The 19,231-nt window shown below is 44.2% G+C and overlaps 1 protein-coding gene across 5 annotated transcripts in view; it reads left to right on the forward strand.

Annotated features, from left to right (window-relative positions):
* The first annotated feature begins 2,419 nt into the window (after positions 1-2,419).
* AKAP13 (A-kinase anchoring protein 13) overlaps positions 2,420-19,231 on the forward strand; it is a 440,963-nt gene continuing 424,151 nt past the window's right edge. For all 5 annotated transcript variants that reach the window (XM_077472410.1, XM_077472415.1, XM_077472413.1 and 2 more), the window contains exon 1: positions 2,420-2,632. In XM_077472410.1, the coding sequence (XP_077328536.1) occupies positions 2,591-2,632 (42 nt within the window). In that variant the 5' untranslated portion in view covers positions 2,420-2,590. The remainder of the gene's footprint in view (positions 2,633-19,231) is intronic.

Here is a 19,231-nt window from a genome sequence, read left to right on the forward strand (position 1 = left end):
TTAGTGCAAACGGGGGCCTTCATGCTCCAGTGTTTTAATAGGGACCCCCGTATAAAAAGCATAAGGGTCAAGGACCAGTACTGGGTGGCAACGTACTTAGACCCCCGGTACAAACACAAAATGGTTGAAATGTTACCACCGTCACAGAGGGCTGTCAGAATGGAGCACTTCCAGGCCTTGCTTCTAGAAATGCTGCATTCTGCTTTTGCATACACTGGCACAGGAGGAATTCCCACTCCCAGAGAAGGAGTTGCGGGTACCAATCCAACAGCACCTGCAAGAAGAGGGCGGTTTGAAGATGTGTTGGTGACTTCTGATATGAGGTCATTCTTTCAGCTGACCCATCGACAGGTGTCATCCGGATCCAGCATCAGGGAACGCCTAGACCGTCAGGTGTCCGACTACATCGGGTTAACGGCCGATGTGGACGCTCTGAGGAGTGATGAACCCCTGGACTACTGGGTGGGCAGGCTTGACCTCTGGCCAGAGCTTGCCCAATTTGCAATGGAACTGTTGGCTTGCCCCTCGTCCAGTGTCCTGTCCGAAAGGACGTTCAGCGCAGCAGGGGGGATCGTGACCGATAAGCGCACTCGCCTAGCTCACGACAGTGTTGACTACCTCACATTTATAAAAATGAATGAGGCATGGATCTATGAGGAATTCAACACATGTGACCAGTAGACCATGTATATCTCTATAAATGATTTATTTAATCGAGCACACAGACCTTTTGTCTACATTTGGCTCACTTCCTTGTACAAAAAAAGCACACTGTACTATATGCCTGTACCCTCCTGTTTGAAGAGGTTGAGCGGTGTCATATTTTTGGGGTCCAGCAGCGAGTTGCTGGTATCAGTGCTGCTGTCAGTGCTCTCTATCTCGGTGCTGGTATCAGTGCTCTCTCTCTATCTCGGTGCTAGTGTGGTGTCAGTGCTCTCGATCTCGGTGCTGGTGTGGTCTCAGGGCTCTCTATCTCAGTGCTGGTGTCAGTGCACTCTATCACGGTGCTGGTGTCAGTACTCTCTATCTCGGTGCTGGTGTCAGTGCTCTATATCACGGTGCTGGTGTCAGTGCTCTATATCACGGTGCTGGTGTCAGTGCTCTCTATCACGGGGCTGGTGTCAGTGCTCTCTATCACGGGGCTGGTGTCAGTGCTCTCTATCACGGTGCTGGTGTCAGTGCTCTCTATCACGGTGCTGGTGTCAGTGCTCTCTATCACGGTGCTGGTGTCAGTGCTCTTTATCACGGTGCTGGTGTCAGTGCTCTCTATCACGGTGCTGGTGTCAGTGCTCTTTATCACGGTGCTGGTGTCAGTGCTCTATATCACGGTGCTGGTGTCAGTGCACTCTATCACGGTGCTGGTGTCAGTACTCTCTATCTCGGTGCTGGTGTCAGTGCTCTATATCACGGTGCTGGTGTCAGTGCTCTCTATCACGGTGCTGGTGTCAGTGATCTCTATCACGGTGCTGGTGTCAGTGCTCTCTATCACGGTGCTGGTGTCAGTGCTCTCTATCACGGTGCTGGTGTCAGTGCTCTCTATCACGGTGCTGGTGTCAGTGATCTCTATCACGGTGCTGGTGTCAGTGATCTCTATCACGGTGCTGGTGTCAGTGCTCTCTATCACGGTGCTGGTGATCATCTCCTGCACCCTCTTCATAGCCTACCCTGGCCTTTCCTCTCCTCCATTGCCTTCATGCGCTCCTGAGTCCTGAATTGTCAAAATTTCACCGACTTGCGGTTTGCGAACTTTTGGCCACGTTCGTGGTTCGTGAAACGTCCCGTCGGAAGTTCGTCCATCTCTAGTGGCGAGGTCCCCTAGAAGTTTGCTACCCCCACCCCCCACATTATGTGTATAGTATGTGTACTATATGGGTATATTATGTGTAAAGTATGCGTAAATTATGTGTACAGTATTTGTATACTATTTGTACAGTACGTGTACATTATGTGTACATTATGTGTATAGTATTTGTACATTATGTGGGAGACCGGGCTGCGACGAGATGTGGTGAGGTCCTTCAGAAGTTACCCCCCTCAGTATTTGTACATTATGTATATATTATTTGTACATTATATATATTATGTGTATAGTATTTGTAGTTGCTGAATGTTATTATTTTTTGTGGGAGGGGCTGGATCTTCTCTTTAAGTTGAGTCCAAGTGTTTTTCTATTGAAGCAGATTGATATCGCACATAAAGATGCAGCGCTGCGCCTCTCAGGTCCCCTCCCATCCATCACATCGCTGACATAGAAGTAGATCGGACAATCTCAGCCCCGATCTCTTCTCCTCCAACTTCTCTCCTTCCACTCTTCTTCTCCCAGCCAGAAAAGGAGGCGGGGCAAGAGCAGCAGACGGACAGCGCTGCCAGCCAATGACCGCGCGGCGCTGTGCCTGGGCGGGGCGGCTGTGCTCGGGACTGCGCGTGCGCAGAGAGGCTTTCTGCTGTCCGGAGCGGAGTGTGAGAGAAGAGAGCGGAAAGTTGATACATTTGTAGCGAGAGAAGAGCGGAGAGTCCATTGTGTGTCCAAGAGAGAGGAGAGGAGAGCCGGGGAGAGAGGAGAGAGCCGGGAGAGGAGCCATGACCTGGAATGTTATCTCCCCGGACACACTTGTTGCTGGATAAGCAGGAGGTGAGGAGAAGCGGCTGTGTGGGGGGAGGGGAGGAGGGTCACCCAGAGGAAGGGGACATGGGGGGGGGGGGTTAACCCTTCCACTGCCAGAGAGGGGGGGGCGCCTGACCTCTGTGTGCCCACCACTGACCTCCTTATATCAGGGAATAGATTCACCTCTCATCATCATCTATAATTCCTCTCCAGGGATGGAAGAGTTAATTAACCCCTTTGTGACCAACACTTATACATTTACCCCAGAGGTGGGCAGGTGTATTATTTTTTTTCTTTTTTCTTTTCTTTTATGCATACGACAGAAAAACTTATTTCTGTGCCGCATTTTTGCCTGCAAATGCACATGATCGGGCGCAAAAGTTCGTAAATGCAACTTAGTAAAGAAAGTAACTTGAAATAAATGAAGAAATTCCTGAAAACGCACTGTGAATGCATGTAAACGCACTGCAGACACGCACGCTGAGATGTACCGTGATTGGGGGGGGCGGGATGTGGTGGAAGGGCTGCGATCCGACTGTATGGGGACTTGTCATTCCTTTCCAAGAAAATCGTATTCCAGTGCCGCATATTTCATGAGACGTGCAGACGTGTGTAAATTGGTAACGAAAGTAAATTAGAAATGAATAAATTCCTGAAAACGCGCAAGTGTGCACGCGGATGCATACAGCGACAGAAGGGATCGTGGGGGAAGGGCTGCAATCCAACTTCATGGGGACTTGTAACCCCCCCAGGGATGGGAGTGTTAACCCCCTTGTGACCTCAACACTTATGCCGCGTACACACGACCGGACTTTCTGGCAGACTGGGTCCGACGGTCTTCCCGACAGACTTTCGGTGGAGGTCCGATGGACTTTCTGAACGAAACGGACTTGGCCACACGCGACCGGACCAAGTCCGTTCGCCAAGTCCGTTCGCAAAGTCCGTTCGCAAGTAGTAGTCCTTTGAACGTGATGACGTAAGTCAGGACTAAACAAGGAATTTCAATAGCCACTAGCCAATAGCCTCCCTGTCGGAACAGCATACAGAAGAACGGTTTTCCCGTTTTTTTTTTTTTTTTTTTAGTCCGTCGGATAGATTTGAAACATGTTTTATTTCTAGGTCCGTCTGACTTCTGGGGGGAAAAAAAAGTCCGCTGGAGCCCACGCACGATCGAATTGTGCAATGGATTCCTGCCCGCCAGAGCAAGTCTGCTGAAAAGTCTGATCGTGTGCACGCGGCATTAGACCCCTTTCACACGGGGGCCACCTGAGCGTTAGCGGTACAGCTCCGCTCATTTTAGCAGTGCTTTAGCTCTGTTTAAGCAGCACTTTCTCGGCCTCTAGTGGGGCGCTTTTAACCCCCCCCCCCCTCCAGTGGCTGATGAAGGGGTTAAAAATGCCCGTGTTGCAGCGCTTCCAAAGTGCTGCCCATTCATTGCAATGGGCAGGGGCGTTTTGGGAGCACTAAATACAGCGCTCCCAAACCGCCCCAAAGATGCTGCTTGCAGGACTTTTTCTAACGTCCCGCAAGCGCACCGCCCCAGTGTGAGAGCATTCGGGAGGCAGTCTTCAGGCGCTTTACAGGCACCATTTCTAGTGCTAAAACACCTGAAAACTGCCTCAGTGTGAAAGGGCTCAATTTAGGGCAGGTGCGTCCTCCTTTTTTTTTTTTTTTTTTTTTTTTTTTTTTTTTTTTTATGCATAGGCCAGAAAAATTGATTCCAGCGCCGCATTTTTGCGTGCAAATGTGCTTAAATGCAACTTAGTGAAGAAAGTAAATTTAAAATGAAGAAATTCATTAAAACGCACTGCGAATGCATGTAAATGCACTGCAAAGGCATTCAAATGCGAACGCTGAGACATACCGTGATGGGGGGGGATTGTGGTGGAAGGGCTGCAATCCGACTGCATGTGGACCTGTAATTCCTTTTTCAAGAAAAGCTTGTTCCAATGTTGCATTTTTTTCCAGAACACCCTGCAAATGTACGTGAACGCGTGCAAACGTATGTAAACGCAACTTGGTAATGAAAGTAAATTGAAATAAATGAAGAAATTCCGGAAAACACACTGCAAACGCATTCACATGCACGCGGAGGGACATACAGTGAGAGGGGGGATTGTGGCGGAAGGGTTGCGATCCGACTGGATGGGGGATTGTAATTCCTCTCCAGGGATGGAAGTGTTAATTAACCCCTTTCCTGAGCTCAGCACTTATAGGGCTCATTCAACCCAGAGGCAGTACAAGCGCATAGGCCAGAAAACCGTATTCCAACCCTATTCCAATGCCGCATTTTCCCGGAATGCCCTGCAAATGCGCAGAAATGCGTGGAAACGTGCATAAACACAACTTGGTAAATAAAGTAAATTTGAAATAAATCTATTAGATTGTAAGCTCTTCTGAGCAGGGCCATCTTAATCCTCTTGTATTGTATTGTCTCTTGTCTTTTATATTGTAAAGCGCTGCGTAAACTGTTGGCGCTATATAAATACTGTATAATAATTTTTTTTTTTTTTTTTTAACGGTCATAGGACGTGGCACTTCTTTACCTATTTTGTATCCACAGTAAGTACCACTCTGTGATATGATACAAAAAAACTTTTTTCATTCCAAATTGAAGTAAATGATGAAATTCCTGAAAACGCTCTGCAAATGCATTGCAAACGCGTTCAGATGCGCACGCAGGGAGCTACAGCGACAGGAGGGATTGTGGTGGAAGGGCTGCAATCCGACTGCATGTGGACTCGTCATTCCTATCCAAGAAAAACGTATTCCACGTTTTCCCACACCGGAACGCGTGCAAACGTGCGTAAATGCAACTTAGTAAAGAAAATAAACTAAAATAAATGAAACTTTAAAAAAAAAAAAACCACATGTAAATGCATTCAGATGCGCATGCAGAGACGTACAGTGAAGGGAGGGATTGTGGGAGAAGGGCTGCGATCCGACTGTATGGGGACTTGTCATTCCCTCTCCAGGTATGGAAGAGTTAATGAACCCTTTGTGACCTTTTACACCAGAGGCAGTTGGGTGCGTTTTTGAAATGCTGTGCAAATCCATAGGCAGGAAAAACGTATTCCAATGCCACACTTTTCCACACCGGAACGCGTGCAAACGTGCGTAAACGCAACTTGGTAAAGAAAATAAATGGAAAATACATTCAAGAAAGCACCAAAAAACATATGTAAATGCACTGAATATGCGTTCAAATGCGAACGCAGAGACGTCCAATAACGAGAGGGATTGTGGTGGGAGGGCCATGACCTGACTGCAAGGGGACTTGTAACTCCCCTCCAAGGATGGAAGAGTTAATTAACACCTTTGTGACCTCAACATTCATAGGGCTCATTTACACCAGAGGCAGTCAGGTGCGTTTTGTTTTTATGCATAGGCTAGAAAAATGTATTCCAATGCTGCATTTTTCCACATTGGAACACCCTGCAAACGTGTGTAAATGCAACGTAGTTGAAATAAATTGAGAAATTATTCCAGGAATGCAAAAAAAAAAAAAAAAAAAACTAAATGAAAACGCACAGTGAATGCATACGATGAGAACGCGTTCAAATTAACAAGCAGAGGCCAACAATAACGGGAGGGATTGTTGGGCGGGGGGTGGAGGGCAGCGATCTGACTGTGTGTGGACTTGTAATGTTCCTCCAGGTAATTATGCAGTACGAACGCACAGGCGAGAAACACATTCCAGGGTCGTATTTTGTCTGCACCAGAACGCACTGCGTATGTGCACGGACCTGCAAACGCAACTTAGTAAACAAGTTGACAGCAATGAAAATGTGCCAAAAAAAACACATGTAAGCACAATCAAAATGCGTTCAAATGCGCACACACAAACATCATAGTTGGGGGGGGGGGGGTACACCCTAAAAATGGGTTTACATTCAAGATGTTGCTGCTATACGACCGTAAACAGGACAAAATAGATTATAGCGCACACTTACAAAAATGACATTTTAAATCCTGCAAGGCTATTTAAAAAATATTGGGATTTGGTGACACTATGGAGGTTATTTACTAAAGGGAAATCCACTTTGCACTGCAAATGCACTTGGAAGTAAAGTCGCTGTAGATCCGAGGGGGACATGCAAGGAAAATTAAAAACTGCATTTTAGCTTACACATGATTGGATGATAAAGTCGGCAGAGCTTCCCCTCATTTCAGATATTCACTTTAGATTTATAGCGACTGCACTTTCAAGTGCACTTGTAGTGCAAAGTGGATTTGCCTTTCGTAAATAGCCCCCTATATGCCTTTCCTAAATATCCCCCTATATGATCATATAGGGGGTACTGCGTCAAAGTACCCCGTTATCACTGGGTCCTACACTAGTAATAGAATGAAAGATCCTGTGTCTCAACCATGGGAGCAAATGCACACACAGAGATGTACGGTGACAGGAGGTGTGAGGACCGGTGTGCAGCGCTAGCTGACTGCATGGGAACTTATTTCTCTCCAGGCAGTCGGGTGCATGGGGGTTTTTCTTTTTTTTTTTTTTTTTTTTTTATATGCATAGGCCAGAACAATGTATTCAGATGCTGCACTTTTCCACACCGGAACGCCCTTCAAATGCATGAAAGCATGGAAAAGCAACTTGGTAAAGGAAATACATTGAAATAATTTAAGAAACAATTTCAAAGATGCACCACCAGTGTTTAATTTTTTCGACTAAAATTACTAAACGAATATCATTTTAGTTGACTTTGGCTTTAGTAAAACTAAAACAACTGAGATGACTAAAATATGACTAAAACTAAAATGGCACTAAAACGCCATTTTAGCCAAGACTAATGCACACACGTTCGGACATTCCGACTACAAAATCCATCGGCTTTTGACCCAAACTTGTCTTGCATACACACGGTCACGCAAAGTTGTCGGAAAATCCCATCGTTCAGAACGAGGTGACATAAACCACGTACGACAGGACTATAAAGAGGCCAATAGCTTTAGTCTAGTAATTGTATTCTGAGCATGCTTGGCACTTTGTCCATCGGAATTGTCTACACACGATCGGAATTTTAAAACGATCGGATTTTGTTATCGGAAAATTTTAGACCCTGCTCTCAAACTTTCCGATGGAGCCCACACACGATTGGATCCGTTCGCACATTTTCCGTCGGAAAGTCCGACTGTGTGTACAGGGCATAAGACTAAAACTAAATTGAAATTTCACTTCAAAATTAACATTTGTCTGTAGTGCATGTTCATACCTCAGTGCCATAATAAATAACATCTTAGATTTTTCACTCCAGCATTTATATACTGAGTTTGGAAATTGTACAGAAATGTTATCTAATGCATTACAATTTAATTACACCTATTAGACTTTAGACGACTAAAATGTACTGGAGATTTAATCAACTAAATGCGACTAAAACAATTGCAGAAGACTAAAATGGGACTAAAACTAAAATGCCATTTTAGTCCTAAGACTAAAACTAAATCGAAATTTGGTGCCAAAATTAGCACCACAAACATTCCAAAAACACATTACAAATGCATGTAAACTGCATTGTATCTTGTAGGGGCACGGTTGCACTTTATGACCAGTGACGTACCCGTGTGTTGCTGGAATTTTGGTGGTTATACCAGGGTGGTGTCTGCAGCATCTTCCCGGTACCATTTTGAAGAGCAGGCAGTCGGCTCTTTTGTAAAAGTAATCCTAATGTCTACACCCTCCCGCTGCCCTCCGAGAAACCAGCCTGTGCGCCTGCCAGCTGGTCGGACAGCCGAAGAAAGACAGGATGGGCATTCCGCTATAGCAGTGATGGCGAACCTTGGCACCCCAGATGTTTTGGAACTACATTTCCCATGATGCTCATGCACTCTGCAGTGTAGATGAGCATCATGGGAAATGTAGTTCCAAAACATCTGGGGTGCCAAGGTTCACCATCACTGCGCTATAGTAACCCGGTTTACCCGGGTTTCCACCAGCAACATTTTTTTAAGAATCAAAAGCATTCAAACACAGTGCTACTAAACCCAGGACCCTGCATTCACTATATCTGGTCTCCCACAATACACAGCACATGGAAATTCAATTATTTTAGTAAATATATACTGATAAATACCATTTCTCGTCAGCAGTATATAGTGGCTCTGTGATGTCCTCCTTCAGCGGCCTTGTGATGTCCTCCTTCAGCTCCTAGTAAAGCTTGTAGGAGGAGTTTTGATTCTCCCCTGATCCTCTGTCTGCACAGTGCTGATTGGCCCTGTGCTGATCACATTCCCCCTCCGAAGAAAAACAAAAAAACTCTCTAGCAATACACACCAAACTGAGCATGTACAGCCCGTCCCCTGGCTCTGTAAATGTTATTTTTTGGAGACAGTGGAAGAAGGGGAGGATCAGAGAACGAAGGATCAAAAAGCCTTTATACACAATGCGGAGGATTAACCCCTTAGGTTCCATAGTGAGTATAACAAGCATGCTTTACTCCATATACAGACTGATATAACGGTTGTGGGTTTAGTAACACTTTAAGGGCAGAGGAGGAATTTAGGGTCTTATAGACCTCAGATCTCTCCATAAAGAGTACCTGTCACATGCCTTACATTCTTTGAGACAGCAAGAATAGTCATTAAAAAAAAAAAGTAAAACAAAAGTGTAAAATGAATAATTTAAAAAAGAAATTAAAGTGCCCCTGTGCTTATGCGCAAAGACAAAACCCGTGTGTCGATCCTGTACTCACTCAAACGGCGATAATAAAAAAAAAAAGAATAATTCCCCCACACATGTGAGCCATCACTGCGAATGTCAGATCATGGGCAGTATTTCTAGCACCGGACCTCCTCTGCAACTCTAAAGTGGTAACCTGTAAACGCTTTTAAAGATTTACGTAGTTTGTCGCCATTGCACGAGCATGTACAGTTTCAAAGCATGACATGTTTGGTATGGTTACACGGCGTAACATCATCTTGGATATCTTACTAACAAAATTGGGTTATGTATTTTCCTTTTCAAAAAAAAGAGTACAGTGTGATAAAAAAAAAAATCACACTGCTTGTAAAAAAAAATGTTTGGGGGTTCTATCTAATTTTAGCAAAAAATACTTTACTTTTACATGTAAAGAAAAAAAAGGCCTGGAGCTGAAGTGAAGAGTTATTTATACTTGTAAGAACTGACTCTATGGTGCACAAAAAGAGGAAATTTACAATCCATTGTGAACGATACTGAAATCCAGACACAAACGCCCCCCCCTTCTTTTTTTTTTTTTTTTTTTTTCCTCGTTGGATGCAGTATAGGCCCGGAGCTGCATCTGTCCCCCAGCGCCTCTAACACTGAGAACCAAGCGATCAAACACCGCCAATCGCTCGGTTTACAGACCTCCCTGAGCAGGGAGCTGTAGACTGTGCTCTCTGCTCTGCTCCCTCCTCACTCACTGGAGCGCTGGGCTGTGGAGGGGGAAGGGCAGCCGGCTCAGTCTCTCAACGGCTCACTCCGCAGGGTGTCAGTCCAGGCACCTGGCGGATCATGACTTCATTGACGGGATGATGCAGTGCCTGGATTGACTTGGCGATGTCAGCAGAGAACGGACTTCAGCCCACTCTCTGCTGGAAACGGGTCACAGGAGTGATAAACTCGCGCCCCCCCCCCCTATTGGGAGAACACACACACTAACTGTATTGAAGGCCCGTTCACACTAGAACGCTATGCGGGACACCCCCTGTTTTCGTGCCTGTTTCTTGCACCATATTCAAAACGCACTGCCCTTGTGATCTGCAGCGGGTGTCAGTGCAGTGTAAGCAACACCCCAAACACAGGCCACAAATGCAGTTGAAAATTACCAGGCAATCCAGTTTGTGTGTTCCCAAAAATAGTGCATGCACTACTTTTGATGCGGTGCGCTTTCAGCCCATTCAAAATGAATGGGCTAAAATTGCACTGCACAGTATGTATATCGCACAGGAACATGCAAAACATCCATGTGCAATTCATATGCAGCGTAAATGGACCCTAAAGCAGCATTAATTCCCCCCGCCCCCCTCCAAAAAAAGGAGTACATTGGCGCTTACCAATTCTTAGATGTGGTGGCTGGATTCTTATTTTTTTCTTTTTTGCTCATTTACGCTTGTGGCAGTGAGTATCGCCCCACTAAAAAGCATTCTGTGGTGGATCGCTGTTTAGAGGGCAGTTGAGCAGCAGCTGCCATGCATTTAGGGGGCATTTATGCCACTTTCTAAATGCCCGTTTTTTTTTTTTTATTTTGGCTTTTATTTTCACCTGGTGATCTGGCCAGTAACACACATCCTTTGGCTCAGTTCACACCTAAAAAAAAAATAAAAAAAAAATAATAAAACTCGGTGATTACCACCAAAAGAGAGCTCTGTTTTAAGTAAAAAAAAAAATTATAAAAATGTTGTTTGGGTACAGAGTTGCATGACCGCACAATTGTCATTCAAAGTGCGACTGCGCTAAAAATTGGCCTGGGCAGGAAGGGGGTATAAGTGCCCTGTAGGCAAGTGGTTAACTGGTAATTGTGCGGTCATGCAACAATGTACCCAAACTAAATTGTAGTTTTTTTTTTTTTTTTTTTTTTTTTTTACCCACAAATAGTTTTCTTTTGGTGATACTTAGTAGGTGTTACGTGATCCAGCGTAGGGAGGCCGCCCTGCTGCCATCTATGTAAGTTATACGGTCCGCAAACAGTTAACAAAAGGTTTTAAACTATCACATCATCCAAATTAAATGAATACAAATTAATTTTAGTTATAATTTTTTTATTTTTTTGTCGGATTTGTTGAAATTCATTACTATTGTGACTCGGATATCTCCGAATAGCAACAATTTTGGTCGGGATTCGGATTGGTAATTAAAATAAATCGCACATGTCTAACTGTAAACTTTTTTAAAAGCCGACGTTTTGCTAAGGCGGCTGAAGGCAGCTGATGGCTCTCCTGCTCGTCCGTTCGCACCATTCTCCTCCTAGTAATCTGACTAGAACTGTAGGAATTCTGCACATGCAGGATACCTGGCACTGTACCAACTCTGTCCAAAAAAACCCACAAAGCTTAGTGGTCATGTGTTCATTGGCCGGGTCTAGGCTGAGGGAATGAGGAAAAAATGGGAGGAAATATCATTGAGTCTGTGTAGCCCTGATCCATGCAATTGCAGCTGTCAGTGCGGTAATCCTGGCTCCTATCGATGTTCTGCTAATAAGGATGACACGGAGCAGGGGGAGATTTTCTACCAGCTCTAGAAGTGGGTGGGGGAGGGTGGAGTTCAGGCTGTTCATGCAAAACTTTTCCGTTGGTTATCATTTATTTATCATAAAAAAAAGCAGCTTCAAGCCTGTTACAGTTCCCATCCCCGAAATCTGATATAAACATACTGACCCAGCCATGAAATGAGAAGCGCCATTTTTATTTTTTCTTTGTGTTCTGTGGCCGCTAATAAAGTTTTTTGATTTTTTTTTATCGTTATCTTGCTGACTTGTTCTATTTTTGCAGTTTCCTGATTAATAGGTAAACCTTAGTCTGTGAAGGCGTTAAAGCTTATCCTGCATTGTCTGCTGCTTTGGCTGATAGCCAGGCTTCTAGCTTACAAAGCATTGACTTAAAGTGGAACTTCACTGTCCCAATCATCATTGATTATTATTTTATTTTTTTTAAAGTGTTTTGTAAACCACCTTCAGTTATTTTTATTTATGGAAAGAAAACAAAACAAAAAAACAAAGGTGCCAATACTTACCTGTTCTGTGTGAAGGTTTTGCACAGAGCAGCCCTGATCCTCCTCTTCTGGGGTCCCCACCAGCCCACATGGCCCTTTCTCTTCATCAGGTGTGTCCCCGACATCAGGGGGCGATCAAAGAGTTACTTGTATGCCTAGCTGGTGTTTTCAGTGTAGTGGGGGGGGACTTACTTTTACTAGTGGAAGGCATGGATCTGTGTTTCTGCTTTAAAGCGGAGGTCCACCCTAAAGTGGACCTTCCGCTCATTGGAATCCTCCCCCCCTCCGGCGCCACAATTGGCACCTTTTCGGGGGGGGGGGGGGGTGCAGTTACCTGGATAATCCAGGTAATTGCACCCACTTCCGGGATAGCTCTCTGCGGAAAGGGGCGTAGATCTACGCCCCTTTCCGAAAGTCCCCTGCTGCCTGCTGGGAAACACACAGATCCCAGAGGCAGCGGGTCCATCTGTATTGCGCAGCGCGATTCGCGCATGCGCAATAGGGAACCGGGAAATGAAGCCGAAAGGCTCCACTTCCTGATTCCCATACCCAAGATGGTGGCGGCAGCACCCGAGAGACGATTGAGAGATCGGCTTCGGGTGCCGACATCGCGGGCGCGCTGGACGGGTAAGTGTCACTATTTTAAAAGTCAGCAGCTGCTGTATTTGTAGCTGCTGGCTTTAAAAAAAAAAAAAAAAAAAAAAAAAAAAAAACGGCGGACTCCTGCTTTAAAGTATCCATGCCTTCTGTACTGACAGAATGGCAATCTGCCTTGTTTACATAGGCAGACTGTTGTTCTGCCTCTGTAAAGAACGATCCCCGGGTGCACGCAGACATGCCCAGCGGGAGTGGGCCGCCGGCGGCAGACGTGTACGCCCCAGACCTGGAAGTGTTAGATCACATAAGTACGTCATCTGGCACTGACCGGCCGCCCCGATGCAGTAAATGTACAGTGGGTGGTCAGCAAGTGGTTAAAAAATTCTTTTTTTTAGTTTTCTGGTGCAGTGAAGATCCCCTCTAAAGTGTATTCTACTTTTGCAATTTGAGAAAACCCTCCTATACTGTTGTGTGTTCTCTTAAAATGCAAAAATGTTTTTTTTTTTTTTTTTTTTTTTGTTTCTTTAGAGAAGTTGTCATTGCTGATGGCAAGCATTTCTGAACAATCTCAGTGTTTTCTATTCCCACACACAGACTGGGGACACACTTGAGTTGTCTTTTTTTACTTCAGCCCCGGAAGATTTTACACTCTTTCTGACCAGAACTTTTTTTGCGATTTGCCACTGTGTCGCTTTAACTGACAATTGCGCAGACGTGTGATGTTGCACCCAAACAAAATTGAATTTTTTTTCCCCCACAAATATAACTTTCTTTTGGTGGTATTTGATCACCTCTGCGTTTTTTATTTTTTGCGCTATAAACAAAAAAAGAGCAACGATTTTGAAAATATTTTTTACTTTTTGCTATAATATACCCCAAAAAAAAAAAAAAAAAAAAAAATGTTCCCTCATTTTAGGCCGATAGGTATTCTTCTACATATTTTTGGAAAAACAAATCGCATACAGGTACGCCCATTTGCCCACCGCTGCCATTGTGCTGACGTATATCGGCGTGCAGCGGTCGGCAAGTGGATGAAGGTAGGGAATGAAAGGGTGTAAAAGGGTTTTATGGAATTTTTATTGCTCTTGCTTAATTTTGTATGGAAATGTTTGTATGTTTTGTTTAAAGTGAAAAGAAATAAAGAGATAAAGTGAAAAAAAAAAAGTGATATTAATTAACCACTTCCCACCCGCCGATGTACATGGGTGCGCAAATGGGCATACCTGTACGTCCCTCCGTCATCGCAGGCTAGCGGGCATGTGCACGGCGCCACGAGCCGATTTTAGTAATGAGAACAATATCATTAGCAGTAATCAGCATGGATTCATTAAGAATTGTTCTTGCCAAACCAGTCCACTAACCTTTTATGATGAGGTGATCTGCCATCTAGATAAAGGAAGGCCCGTAGACATGGTGTATCTGGATTTTGCAAAAGCATTTGACAAAGTTCCCCATAAACATTTACTGTACAAAATAAGGTCCGTTGGTATGGACCATAGGGTGAGTACATGGATTGAAAACTGTCTACAAGGGCGAGTTCAGAGGGTGGTGATAAATGGGGAATCCTTGGAATGGTCAGGGGTGGGTAGTGGGATCCCCCAGGGTTCTGTGCTGGGACCAATCCTATTTAATTTGTTCATAAATGACCTGGAGGATGGGGTAAACAGTTCAATCTCTGTACATCTCCACAGGATGTGGAAACCTTGCAAAAAGATCTGAACAAATGAATGGGGTGGGCAACTACATGACAATGAGGTTCAATGTAGAAAAAATGTTAAATAATGCATTTGGGTGGCAAAAATATAAATGCAATCTATACACTGGGGGGACAACCTCTGGGGGAATCTAGGATGAAAAAGGACCTGGGGTCCTAGTAGATGATGGGCTCAACAATGGCATGCAATGCGAACAAAGCAAATATAATATCAGCATACATTAACCACTTTCAGACCGGGCCATTTTGCGGGCTTAAGACCAGACCACTTTTTGCGATTCGGCACTGCGTCGCTTTAACTGAGAATTGCACGGTCGTGCGACGTGGCTCCCAAACAAAAGTCACATCCTTTTTTTTTCGCACAAATAGAGCTTTCTTTTGGTGGTATTTGATCACCCCTGTGGTTTTTTATTTTTTGCGCTATAAACAAAGCGACAATTTTAAAAAAAATGCATTATTTTTTGCTATAATAAATATCCCCCCAAAAATATATATAAAAAAAAAAACATTTTTTTTTCCCTCAGTTTAGACCGATACGTATTCTTCTACATATTTTTGGTAAAAATCGCAATAAGTGGTTTTCGCAAAAGTTATAGCGTTTATAAAATAGGAGATAGTTTTATGGTCTTATATATATATATATATTTTTTTTTTACTAGTAATGGTGGCAATCCGCGATTTTTTTTTTTAAATTTTTTTTTATTGTGACTGCCACATTATGGCTGACACATCAGACATTTTTGGGACCATTGTCATTTATACAGCAATCAATGCTATACAAATGCACTAATTCCTGTGGAAATGACACCGGCAGTGAAGGGGTTAACCAGGGAGTGGCAGTGTAGGGGTTAAGTGTGTCCTAGGGGCGTGTTACTAACTGTGGGGTGGGTGGGCTGTGTGTTAGTGAACACTGATCTCTGCTCCAATCCAGGGAGCAGAGATCAGTGTCACGCGCCCGGACTCACGGGGGGTACCGACCGACACGCCGCCGGCGGCCCACACGCGATGGCAGGACGGCAATTTCAACTGGACGTACCTGTACGCCAGTTTGCCTGCCATTCTGCCGACATACATCATCGCGCGCCGATCAGGAACAATAATTCTCCTGCTCTACAAGACTCTGGTCCAGCCGCACCTAGAATATGCTGTCCAGTTCTGGGCACCGTTCCTCAGGAAGGATGTACTGGAAATGGAGTGAGTACAAAGAAGGGCAACTAAGCTAATAAAGGGTCTGGAGGATATTGGTTATGAGGAAAGGTTGCGAGCACTGAACTTATTCTCTCCCGAGAAGAGACGCTTGAGAGGGGATATGATTTCAATATACAAATACCCTACTGGTGATCCCACAATAGGGATAAAAAATTTTTTGCAGAAGGGAGTTTAACAAGACTCGTGGCCACTCATTAAAATCTGAAGAAAAGAGGTTTAACCTTAAACTACGTAGCGGGTTCTTTACTGTAAGAGCGACAAGGATGTGGAATTCCCTTCCACAGGCGGTGGTCTCAGTGGGGAGCATTGATAGTTTCAAGAAACTATTAGATAAGCACCTGAATGACCACAACATACAGGGATATACAATGTAATACTGACATATAATCACACTTGTCCAACCAATCATTATACGCTTATTAAGATTTTTTATTTTTAACCGAAAATATATAGCAGAATACATATTGGCCTAAACTGATGAAGAAATTATTATTTATTTACTTTTTATAAATTTTTATTTTTTTTAGATGTGTTTTAGAGCAGAAAGTAAGACAGGGTTTTTTATTTATTTTTTCCTAAATAGTCAGTCGTTCTTTGTTTCTGGTGCAAAATATAAAAAATGCAGAGGTAATCAAATACCACCAAAAGAAATCTTTATTTGTGGGGGGGAAAAAGGACATCCATTTTATTTGGGCACAGTGTCGCACGACTGTGCAATTGTCAAAGTAATGTAGTGCTGTATCGCAAAAATGGCCTGGTCAGGAGGAGGGGGGGGGGGGGATGGGGTGTGACCTTCTAGAGATCAAGTGGATATATATATATTCACCCGTCTTTGTCCTGTTCAGTATTATCCCCTAGAGAGTGAGAGAATTTCCTTCCACTTTAGCCCTGGAAGCTTTTACCCCCTTAAAGACCAGACCATTTTTTTTTGCTATTTAGCACTGCGCTACTTTAACTGGTTATTGTGCAGTCATGCAATGCTGTACAATGACATTTTATATCGTGTGTTTTTTTTTTTTTTTTTAAATTCACACAAATAGAAATTTCTTTTGGTGATATTTGATCAGCGCTGGGTTATTTTATTTTTTGCGATATAAATGAAAAAAGACCAAAAATTTTGAAAACCCCCCAATATAAAAATCTCTGTGCTTTTATAAAACTTATCCAATTAAAAAAATTCTAATTTATAAATTTAGGCTAAAATCTATTCTGCAACATGTATTTGGTAAAAATAAAATCCCAATAATTTAAAGCTGCACGATTAACCGTTAAAGAATCGAGATCGGGATTCTAACTGTGTGCCGAACAATGTTTATTATGTGTAGTATGTGCTGCTTTTATTGAGCGATGTGCCTGGTTGCTTTGCAGGGAGAAAAAAAAATGGACACATCACTGCTGTACTACCAACTCAGGGCTCTCTTCTTCTGTCATTCGCTCAGCCAATCAGCGGGTCCTGGCCATAAATTATTGTCCGGCACCCTCTGATTGGCCTGTGCTTTAGTGAGTGACAGCACGTGAGGGGCAGAGAGTGTGTGCCCGCACCCTACCTGGAGATGCCAGATCACATACATGTGCGTCATCTGGCGCAGCAGGGTCACCTTGCCGCAGTAGAAGTTCGGTGGGCGGTCCTGAAGCGGATATGTAAACTTTTTTTTTTGGCTTGTCACCAGAATAGGAATAGAGGGGTAATCTTCCAATCTCGACAGCAATGGCGGCCTATCCATTAAGGGTGCACGGGCGCCACACCCCCTATGCATGCGTCCAGCCCCCAATCTACTTGCAGGGTGCCAGATGCAAGGGTTCCAATTGCATTTTTTATTTTTTAAGCATGTGAGGCTCTAATAGGCTTCAAAAATGGGGTGGGCTCGGAGCGCAGAGCACTGTGCCCTGGGCCCACCCAGTTGTGTGACAATTGTGAATTAATATTCGCTAGTTTCACCGATCCTCCTCCCGGCCAGTCAGGAAGCGGGTCTTGAGCCCCATCACGCGATTAGCTGAAAGCACAGGTGATCATATTGGACGCTGAGGAGGAGAGAGGTACCGCAGGGGCGGAAGCCGCTGTGATGCAGAGGAGGAGACAGTGCGATGGAAGCCGCCGCCCGTAGGAGCGCTGCCTGCCTGCGACCTAGATGGGGTTAGTGCAGGACTGGACGACTGACTGCCTTCCGCACGGGGGGGGGGGGGGGTGGGTTACAGCCGACCGGGGGGGGTAGGGGTTGGTTTGTTCTTTGCCCCCGTCCCCACAAAAAAACACCAGCCACCACTGCTGGACCATAGATCTGGTGACAAGGGTTTACCCCCTCCCTTTTGGAGGGATTTCCTATCACTTCCAGTTTTGGCTATGGGACAGGAAGTGAAGGGAAATCTCCATAGTGTGACACGGGTTGCAAAAAGAAAACTGCCAGAGAGTTATAATCTGTCCCTTATTCTATCCCAAATGGGGAGGGGAAGGGAGGTAGAGTTTTTTATTTTATTTTATTTTTTTCATTTTTGTATTCTTTTACATTGTTCCCATTCACGTGGCAGAATGTAACAAATATAAAGTATGTGTTATCCAATTTGGCTTCAAAAATTGGAAATACCCTTTTTATTCTGCACCTTGATGTGAAATGGTCCCCTGTGGCGCACTGAATGTATTTGACGTTTCCAGTATCCAAATAATGGATGTTTGTGTTGAAATGCAGAAATGGAATGTCTGCTTAGATAAGAATGATCATCTGAATGTAACCTTGCATAACCCTGAAAGATAAACTATAAATGGTCCTTTCTGCGATGTAAAATAGGTTTCATTAAAAGTTTCAGAAGATTATCAGACATGAAAATATTTCAGATGACGTTTGTGTAGTGGGGAGCGATATCCTCTCGCTCACCGCTGACTTCCTGTCTAGTAATCCTAAAGGGGCAGACTGCCAGATAAAAATTAAAAATAAATTCTCTCTTCAAAAAAAAAAAAAAAAAGCGTAAAATATGGAGCATACTGTTCAAAATTTCAGTTTTCATAATAATTTGAAGCCTTTTCTAATGTTTTTTTCTGCCCAAGCCACCTCAACGTGCTCATCTCTTTCCTACCTAGACCATGGCAGCCTTCAATCTGCACCTCTCTGTTCATCATTTTTAAAAATACACCTGAGCCCACCACTTCCTGTAACATCATGTGACCATACAGTAAACTTCATATCCTATCATGCACCGCCTTACCGCATCACAGAATGGAGTGCGTTTACCACTCTGGACCACACCTTCTTCATTGCTATACCATACTCACTCTTCTACTTCTTCCTTTTACCTCTTCAGCCCTGGAAGGTTTCACCCCCCCCCCCCCCCCCCCATGACCAGGCCATTTTCTGCAATACGGCACTGCGTTACTTTAACTGACAATTGCGTGGTTGTGCGAGGCTGTACACAAATAAAATGTATGTCTTTTTTT

The sequence above is a fragment of the Lithobates pipiens genome, unplaced genomic scaffold (assembly GCF_037356315.1).
Source record: "Lithobates pipiens isolate NorthernLeopardFrog02 unplaced genomic scaffold, aLitPip1_a1.2 Scaffold_8, whole genome shotgun sequence".
NCBI classification, from domain to species: Eukaryota; Metazoa; Chordata; class Amphibia; order Anura; family Ranidae; genus Lithobates; species Lithobates pipiens.